Source organism: Sardina pilchardus, chromosome 7, assembly GCF_963854185.1.
Source record: "Sardina pilchardus chromosome 7, fSarPil1.1, whole genome shotgun sequence".
In the NCBI taxonomy this organism is placed as follows: Eukaryota; Metazoa; Chordata; class Actinopteri; order Clupeiformes; family Clupeidae; genus Sardina; species Sardina pilchardus.
The window spans coordinates 22,944,540-22,954,539 of record NC_085000.1 but is presented as its reverse complement, the minus strand read 5'-3'; the positions used below and the strand labels follow the sequence as shown (position 1 = coordinate 22,954,539).

At 48.3% G+C, this 10,000-nt stretch overlaps 1 protein-coding gene across 11 annotated transcripts in view; it reads left to right on the top strand.

The window, feature by feature from the left end:
• LOC134087673 (membrane-associated guanylate kinase, WW and PDZ domain-containing protein 1-like) overlaps positions 1 to 10,000 on the top strand; it is a 120,619-nt gene that overhangs the window by 69,370 nt on the left and 41,249 nt on the right. For 5 of the 11 annotated variants that reach the window (XM_062541318.1, XM_062541326.1, XM_062541322.1 and 2 more), the window contains exons 5-9: positions 1,215 to 1,416; positions 5,539 to 5,618; positions 7,109 to 7,147; positions 9,073 to 9,130; positions 9,739 to 9,842. In XM_062541318.1, the coding sequence (XP_062397302.1) occupies positions 1,215 to 1,416; positions 5,539 to 5,618; positions 7,109 to 7,147; positions 9,073 to 9,130; positions 9,739 to 9,842 (483 nt within the window). The remainder of the gene's footprint in view (positions 1 to 1,214; positions 1,417 to 5,538; positions 5,619 to 7,108; positions 7,148 to 9,072; positions 9,131 to 9,738; positions 9,843 to 10,000) is intronic. The other 6 variants (XM_062541327.1, XM_062541317.1, XM_062541328.1 and 3 more) reach the window with 4 other exon arrangements.

The window sequence follows — 10,000 nt, the reverse complement described above, 5'->3', positions numbered from 1 at the left end:
TGGCCTACTGCATTGAAGGCTGTTCAATAGAGGAGTGGCATTTACCCATTTAATGAGTATATCTTGGAATGTATGAATATGTATGATTTACTTAAAGTTTGGTAGCATTCAAAGCAGTGTGTAAATTCAGACAGATTGCGCCCAGCAGAAAAAAACAGGAAATAGAAAGGGTGTGAAATTGACACAGTGGCCATCACTGACAGGAAATAAGTAGATTCTCCTGGGCTATGTTGTGTCTTGCATCATAATCATGGTAATATCAGTTTGCATCACACACTGGTAGCATTTTTGCATAGATATGAGAATGCGTCTTTGTGTGTGTGTGCTTGTCTGTTTGCATGAGATTTCAACATGCAAAGAACCGAACCTTTTATTAGTCTCAGTGACGAGGAAGTATATGTTATAGAGGCTGAGATTCCAGTTAGACATACAGTAATTTCCTTAAAATGACTGTGTGCATGCATGTATGTGTGTGTCAGTGTGTGTGCGCAAGAGTCCCTTTATGTGTGTGTGCATGATTCTGTGTGCATGATTCCCTGCATGTGTGTGTATGTGTCTGTGTGTGTCTGTGCGTGTTTGTGTGTGTCTGTGCGTGTTTGTGTGTGTGTGTGTGTGTGTGTGTGTGTGTGTGTGTGTGTGTGTGTGTGTGTGTGTGCGCAAGAGTGCCTATGTGTGTGCCTTTATGTCTGTGTGCCTGATGGTATGTGCGTGTGTGTGTGTGTGTGTATGCGCTGTGTGGTTTCATTATCATTCTGCCGGAATCCTGCCCCAGAGAGCCGTGTCTGAATGGAAGTGGTGGGCAGAGAGCCATGGACAGAGTGGGCGGTGGAAGATCAGAGGTTCTCTGCACTGTGTGTGTGCGTGTGTGCGTGTGTGTGTGTGTGTGTGTGTGTGTGTGTCTCTGTGCGCGCGCGCGCGTGTGTGTCTCTGTGCGTGTGTGTGTGGATGTGTGTGTGTGCTAGTGTGTGTGTGTGTGTCTCTGTGCGTGTGTGTGTGGATGTGTGTGTGTGTGTGCAAGTGTGTGTGTGTGTAAGTGTGCTAGGGTGAAAGAAAGTGCATGTGCCTTTCTCACTCCCCGACTGCACGGGAAGATAAAACTGTTTCTCTTCTTCACCCTCCTCCTCCTCCTCCTCCTCCTCCTCTTCCTCCTCCTCCTTAATAATACCCAGAGTTCTTAGCGCGTAGTCTCTTCCCCTCTCCCCTGTTGTGTGCAGGAGACACTGGCCGGCAGGAGGTGCACGGCGTCGTACGAGAGAGCGCCCCCTCCTACGCGCTCAACAACGCCATCGCCTCGCCGCCGGTCACCCCCGCCAGCCCCCATCATGCCCAGCTCCCCCCCGAGGAGGACCCCCTGGGCCCGCTGCCTGAGAACTGGGAGATGGCCTACACGGAGAACGGAGAGGTCTACTTCATAGAGTAAGGACCGACCCTCTCACACACTCCACACACTCCACTCTGACACTGACAACTGCACTAGCCACTGGCCCTCAACACAAAAAGAACTACATTACCCATGCTCACCCACTCTCCCTAACATGGAGACCTATTTCAGTGTGTTCTGCTGTTCGCTGTCCATCCAGCAATATTAGCCACCCTCCCTCACACAGAAATGATTTCCCTCGCTTCTCATAGTTAGAAGTGCATAACCCACTTGCGTTCTCAGATTGAACTACTTTACTGCATTGCAAAAAGTGGTTGCTGTTCTCTGAGAATATGTCACACACCAACAATCGAATTATTCACTACACCTCACACAGAGAGGCGCGTCACTGAACAGTTAACCATAATTCAGCTGTGAGAATGACAGGCTCAACAGTGTCGAGTGACAGATCATTAAAGGATGTATATGAAGTATTATATCACAAGCTGTATTTAAGGTTGACTATTATGTTTGTTTATCATAATGGAAATGTATCAAGAATAAGGTTTAGCTTCAGGTAATTGTGTTGTACAGAAATACAGTGGTGGTACCAAAAAACTGTCTCTTTTACAAGAAACTGTAAATGTGGTGTATGTCACATTGGACAACACTGTCACACAGATTGTGACTAGAAGACAGAATTGCAGTTATTTATATGGAACAGGATGGATGTGAGATGTTTTCCACATACTGTAACTGAAGAGCATGAAAACCACTCAGTTCTTTCTTTTATATGTAAACACGCACACTCATGTCATTTGCATTTCATCTGCATCTGCATCCTCATGCTTTTCTTTGTAAGCATGTTGAGAGCTTTTGAGTTGAAGCTGAAGAGCTTGTCGCCTCTTGTGTGCTTGTCAAATGTGCTTTGTGGAATAGGAGCAAGTCCTTAGTAAGATTGCTGCATAGAAGACATGCAGCAATCAACGAACACTTAGTTTATTTTTAGACTTTCTGTTTTTATCACTCGCTCAACTGTGGGCACGTTGGTGTGAAATAGAACATGAACATGAACATGAACATGAACATGAAGACCTCTCCACCACCACCACCACTACAACTACCACCATCTCCACCACCACCACCACCACCACTGCTACAACCACCACCACCATCACTGCTACAACCACCACCACCACCACTGCTACAACCACCACCACCACCATTACTGCTACATCCACCACCACTACAACCACCACCATCTCCACCACCACCACTACAACCACCACCACCACCGCCACCATCTCCACCACCACCACCACCGCTACAACCACCACCACCACCACCACCACCACCACCACTACCACTGCTACAACCACCACCACCACCACCACTACCACTGCTACAACCACCACCACCACCACCACCACATCACTGCTACAACCACCACCACCACCACCATCACTGCTACAACCACCACCACTACAACCACCACCATCTCCACCACCACCACCGCCACCATCTCCACCACCACCACTGCTACAACCACCACCACCACCACCACCACCATCACTTCTACAACCACCACCACCACCACCGCCACTGCTACAACCACCACCACCACCACTGCTACAACCACCACCACCACCACCACTGCTAAAACCACCACCACCACCACCACCACCACCATCATCATTGCTACAACCACCACCACCACCACCACCACCACTGCTACAACCACCACCACCACCATTACTGCTACAACCACCACCACTACAACCACCACCATCTCCACCACCACCACCGCCACCATCTCCACCACCACCACTGCTACAACCACTACCACCAACACCACCACCACCACCACCACCACCATCACTTCTACAACCACCACCACCACCACCACCACTGCTACAACCACCACCACCACCACCACCACCACTGCTACAACCACCACCACCACCACCACTGCTACAACCACCACCACCATCATCATTGCTACAACCACCACCACCACCACCACCACCACTGCTACAACCACCACCACCACCATTACTGCTACAACCACCACCACTACAACCACCATCTTCACCACCTCCACCACCACCACCGCCACCATCTCCACCATCACTACCACTGCTACTGCTGCTCCTCAAACACTCCAGAGACACTGCCCCTCAGCGGGAGACATTTTTAGCTGCTCCACATGGCACTGGTTCTTTTGGCGGAGGTCCTTTTGGTGCTGCAGACGGTGTGGTGCTAAACAGCAAATAATGGTGACACCACAGATCTGTGCTGCGTTTCAGCTGTGAACACAGTGGAGTTAATGGAGGAGCCAGGGAGGCTCAGGCTCTTCAGTGACTCCACAAACAGCCTGAGAATGGCGCTCCCCCTCCCCCTCCCTCCAGTGTGTGTGTGTGTGTGTGTGTGTGTGTGTGTGTGTGTGTGTGTGTGTGTGTGTGTGGAGCCAAATGGACTCGAGTCGTGAGTCATACGTCCAGTTCCCCTGCAGCCAAGTATGAGTCGGTCAGGCCCGTGGCTAGCACTTGGGAAGCAGGCAGCAATCCTCTGTGTGCACCATAGAAGACCCAGGCCACTTTGAATCACTTTTCTCTTTTCACTTTTCCCATCGCTGCTTTTCCCATTTCCCTCTCTAAAGCTTCTACATCAGACTTTCACATCCTCTCACCGGGAGAAATAATGCCGTGTCATGCTTTGTGGATTTACTTAACCTTTAAGTGTGGACAACATGCAGGGCATATGGATGAAAAACAACTATGGAAAAGACTTAGACACAAATGACTGCAGTATATATATCCCAGCATTCTTTAATGGTCCTAAACCATTAAAGTGGCTCATTAAACTGATCTGACCTTAACCCTAAGCCTAATCCTGGTGATCTGCCCAACGCACCAGTTCACAGGCCCTCATTGTTCCACGAGATCAGCAGCACGCCAGCTTTGTGCGGATGACAACAGTCGGCTGCGTGCTCTGCTCCTTCGGAGAAGACACCACACACGTGAGCGGGTTCCTCCATCGGGAGAGAGAGAGAGAAAGAGAGAGAGAGAGAGAGAAAGAGGGAGAGAGGGAGGGAGAGAGAGAGACTGTAGTGCCAAACACTGTCTCATCATCATGTCTGTCAGGTCGGCGCTGCTGAGTTTGCACAGCTTGTCTGTGTAGGAGGGAGGTGACGCCATCGATCCCTTCGTCGTGGCACGCTCGAGATGAATTCGGCTTCATCCCGAGTTTCAGCGTTTCTTCGCCTGCTGTGGGTAGCTAGCTAGCGCCCCAAATGTCTTGTGCGTCTCTGGGCTCGAGTGGATGTTGGAGAGAGATGCCTGCGTGCATCACTCAACGTCTGGCTTCTTATTGACTTTGTGCACATTCACAGATGCTCTGAGTGGCTCTTGGTTAGGTAGTTTCATGTTGTGGTGGTGAGTGGACAGACAGGCGTGCCCATGAGGAGGGCCCATGTTTACCTATTCGTACATCCTTGTGTGCCAGATGGCAGAATTCAAGTCAAGAGATCAACCGGAGTTTGTCTGTCACCCTGTTTCACTCCTCTCCAGCCGGCAGAGACGTCGTACACGTGCAAGTGCAAACACACACACACACACACACACACACACACACACACACACACAATGCACACACCTAGCGTCTCTCCGTAGCACAGTGGCACAAACACACAGGTGTACACACACACACCTGCCTTAGAATAACAGCGGAGGTGATAAGAGGTGATGAAGGATTTCTAGAACATTCTTACCTCTCCTCACCTCACAATCTCACCTGTTCCAGCATGACACTACTAACAACTCTTGTCACAGCTCACTGCTTTAACCCCAACAAATATGAATGGGCCCTCTGTGCTTGGGTACTATTATTATAAGCGTTACGACTATGTTTTGCATCATGGGTAATGTAGTTCTGCAGACAACAACACTGCAACATAAGGAAAGTATGCCATGTGTGTTTTCCCCAGTCGATAATCTGTTAGTTGAAGAAGCACGTTTCCCTTTGAGCCGAGTCCAGAGCAGTTTAGTGGTCTGGTCAGGTGCTCTCTGGCCTTCAGCTGCCAGATTAGTCGAGGTAAGGTTGAGGTTTAGTTGGATTGCTGGATTAAAGGTACTGGTTTGTTTTGGCTCACGTCTCAGTTTTCGTTGTGTCTCCTGCAGCCACAACACAAAGACGACCTCGTGGATGGACCCTCGCCTGGACAAGGAGCAGAAACCTCAGGAGGAGTGTGAGGATGATGGTAGGACACACTTACTTCCTGCATGTCTGTGTGTGTGTGTGTGGGGGGGGGGGGGTTGTTTTAAAGTTTCTTCTGTAGATACGTACTGTATGTGTATGCACAGTCATGCATGAATGTGAAGGTTGTGTTGAAGGTCTTTGTTTAGTTGAATCTACAGCATGTGTGTGTGTGTGTGTGTGTGTGTGTCTTCAAAAGAGAGTGTGTGAGAGAGAGAGCCAGTGTGTATGCTGTGTGTGTGTGTGTGTGTGTGTGTGTGTGTGTGTGTGTGTGTGTACGTGCATGTCATACTGTGTCATTAGCGGTAGTGTTGTAGTGGCATCTGTTTGCGTGTGTGTGTGTGTGTGTGTGTGTGTGTGTTAGCATGCAGTAGTGTCTCAGTAGCAGTAGTGTTCCCACTGCACCCGTCTGTAGCAGTGTGTGCTTGCAGTAGTGCTGTTGAAGCAGTAGATGGAGCTCCTGAGCTTCGGAGCAGTCTCGGAGTGTGGATTGTGCGACTTGAGCAGGTGTACGGTGTGTGTGTGTGTGTGTGAGTGTGTGTGTGTGTGAGAGAGAGAGAGAGAGTGAGGATAAACCTTCCAAGCAGGAAAATCTCTCTCTCTTTCTCTCTCATACTCATACTCACTCTCTTTCACCCTAGTTATTTTTCTCCATCTCTCTGTATCTCTATTTATCCCTCTTTCACTCACAGAAACACACACACACACACATGATGCACACACACTAAAATAGATGATGGTATGCACTATCACTCTATATTTCCTCATGCTCAAAGTGAAGGTGCTATATCGTTACACTCTGTCAGGCCCATTCTCCTCCCTGTAATAACAATGTGTGTGTGTGTGTGTGTGTGTGTGTGCACTCCCGTCTTCTGATGCAAGAATGCGCTTCACGCAACGCCAAAGCAGACACAGAGGGGCACAGCCTTCATTACAGCAGCAGTGTCAATAAAGAAATAATGTCTTTTTAATGAGAGCAAAGCCCAGCTCCAGAGAAAAGAGAGAGAGAAAAAAAAAACATGGCGTCGCTGCTGTCCCCGAGCGACTGATAAAGGCAGTATCGCCCCCTGCTGGTGGTCCATATGAATTCGGCTTTATCCTTCATTCTACTTCCAGCATGATCTGTGCTTCCTATGGTATCACCCTCTGTGTGCCATGCATCCCTGGGCATCGGTGGTGCTCGTGAGTTGCCAGGGATGTGTGGTGGAGGTCCTGATGGGCTTATACACGCTAATACACCTGCTGTGGTCACTGCTTTGGCCGGTGCTTGGAGCGCTATCTGGTCTGCTGCTTCTAAGTCTCTTCCTGTCCCTCGATCGGTGCGTCGTGCCATCCTAATGAGTAATCAATCCCCTGTCCAGCCTGGCTGCTTTCATTTGTTCTTAAATACCCTCTCTTTCTCCCTTTTTACCCCCACCAATCAATCAATCAATCACTCAATCAATCAATCAATCTACCCCTCTACCTGTCCGGGTCTTCACTCTCTACTTGGAGAAGAAGGGGTACACACTGAGGAGACGGACAATGAACTAGGTACAGTTGCCCTCTCCTTACGCCTCTCTCCTCTCCTCTCCTCTCTTCATCTCCTCTTCTCTCTTTCATCTCCTTCCCTCTGCTCTGCTCTCTTCTCTCAATCTTTTTGTTTGCTATTAGGACTGACATGAATTATTCAAAAGTGATTTTTGTGCGTTCTCGCCAGTCCAACCTCAGAGGATCTCATTTGATGTGTTTTGCTGACTTATTCACTCATTCACACACACACACACACACACACACACACACACACACTCATAAATTCATGTGTCTATGTGTGAGCTTATCTTTGCGTGTGTTTGCGTGTGGACGTGTGGGTTTTTCAATATATGTTGTTTATGCGTGTCTGTACTGTATGTATGAGAGTATGTGAAGAACGTGTGTCTGTATGAACTTAAGTGTTTATGTGTGTTTAAGGCAGTGCGTGTTTATTTGTGTGTAGGTTTGTGTGTGTGTGTGTGTGTGTGTGTGTGAGCAGGCTACCCATATATCATCAGCCTAATGAGATCTCCTTATGAGGCTCTGGAGCCATTAGATCAGGCTAACATTCAGGCCAACGTCCAGCCTGTTATAACGGACCGATTAGATGCAGGCCTGTTGCTGGTCATTGATTGTGAAACTCTGACCACGGCCAAGCGAACACGAAAGAGAGAGGGCTCAATAAACCTCATCCCTCGCCTGAATCTCTGTAGCAAGCCAAACCATACAACCAGGACCAAAGCCCTGTCTACAGAACTTACCACAGCTCAGTGATGTCTTAATTCTTTCACTAAATGCTCTCTGTGTGTGTGTGTGTGTGTGTGTGTGAGTGTGTGTGTGTGTGTGTGTGTGTGTGTGTGTGTGTGTGTGTGTGTGTGTGTGTGTGTGTGTGTGTGTATGTGTGTGTGCGTGTGTGTGTGTGTGTGAGTGTGTGTTTATGTTATCTGTTTATTCTAGCCTTGGTTCAGTAGATTTTTTAATTCAGCCTCAGCCTATTTAGCTTTTTATTTCTTCAATTTTCCAACATCCTGCAGCCTTGACTTTGTTCATTCATCAAGTTAGTCAGAGATGGTTAAGTAACGGATAGCTAAATGAGAGGAAGGATGAATGCTAAATAGGGAGCTTGTGTGTCCTTGTCTAAATTAGCTTTTGTTATTGGAGTTATGTTTGTTGTCATTGAGATCCATTTTGAATAGTCCTCACTGCTTGGTTAGTTCATTTATTTCCACTGCAACTGCAGCCTTGCTGTAGTGGTCTGGAACTAAAGCACTCCAGCTCACTTCATCAATGACTTAATGATTAGCTGATAAGCACAACCAGGTGTGTTGGATGTTAAGCAGAACGGCTGTGCCAGATGACTGCAGAGAGTATTGATGCGTGTGTGTGTGTGTGTGTGTGTGTGTGTGTGTGTGTGTCTGTGAGTCTGTGAGTCTGTACACATGTGTTTAAGAGAAAGTGAGGGCAACGACTGTTTTAGTTTGCTTATTTGTATGTTTCTGTGTGAGAATGAGTGTCCATGTGAGCAATGCAGTGTTTGAGAGAGGAGAGACCAAAGACTGTATTAATCATAGACTGTAAAAGGGGTTTTAATTCACTGTTTCATGTGTTTGTGTATGAGAATGTGTGTTTATGTATAGATCAATGCAGCGTGTGTGTGTGTATGTGTGTGTGTGTGTGTGGGGGGGGGGGGGGGGGTGAGGGCGTGCTGCTGAAGTGTTGAAGAGTGTGCGTTTGATGTTTTTACACAGGATGTGCTCAGCTTTACTGTCATGGGGTTCTGAGCTGACTCTGCCATATCACTCATGTCACGTCCTGCTCACGGACACTCTCCCATCAAGGCCAGGACATGCGTCCACCAACATTCATCATGGATGTTGTATCTAATCTCTCTCTCTCTCCCTCTCTCCCCCCCTCTCTCTCTCTCTCCCCCCCTCTCTCTCTTGCAGAATTGCCACCTGGTTGGGAGAGAATAGATGACCCTGTCTATGGAGTGTACTATGTAGAGTAAGTGCATCAGCCCTGCTGTCATAATGTAATACAGCTTAGTCAAATACATCACCTGCTGCTACATGATCTACCGCACCATATTAATGAACCACTGTCAGGGCCAGCTGTGAAATATGTGTTTGGGGGAAGGGGTGTGTGTGTGTGTGTGTGTGTGTGTGTGTGTGTGTGTGTGTGCATTTTCTTGTATGTTTTTGTGAATGTGTGTGTGTGTGTGTGTGTGTGTGTGTGTGTGTGTGTGTGTGTGTGTGTGTGTGTGTGTGTGTGTGTGTGTGTGACAGTGAGAGGGAGAGAGGGAAAGGTACATAGAGTGATAGAGAGTGACCCTGTCCAGTATGTGTGTGTGTGTGTCTCTAGCATGTCTTTCTCCAGATTTATTTGTGTGCGTTTTATCTATGTGCCAGTTTGTGTGTAAAAAACACCCCATGGACACATTTCATCAGCCCGACAATTAATCTCTTCTCTTTCTTTTTTGCTTTTTCATTCCCCTGCTTCCCCCCTTTTTCATTTCCCCTTCTCTCTATCCTCTGCCTTCTTCCCCCCCCCCCCCCTCTCTCTCTCTCTCTCTCTCTCTTCCTCCCTCCCATCTCTCTATCCCCCTCTCCCAGTCACATTAACAGGAAGACTCAGTATGAGAATCCGGTTCTGGAGGCTCGCCGTAAGCAGCAGCTCCAGTCCCATCAGCCACCTGAAGGTGAGCGCTACATCCGAGGTTCGTTCCGCGCACGGCTGCGCTTTCATTTCCTTCTTTTTTCTCACGTCGTGTCTCTGTCATTACTAGGACCTTCTTACGTTAGCTTAACGTTTCACGGGTGTCTTGAGAACAGGGACTAGACTAGAGCAACCCTGGTTGTCCCTGGTTGTGTCTCA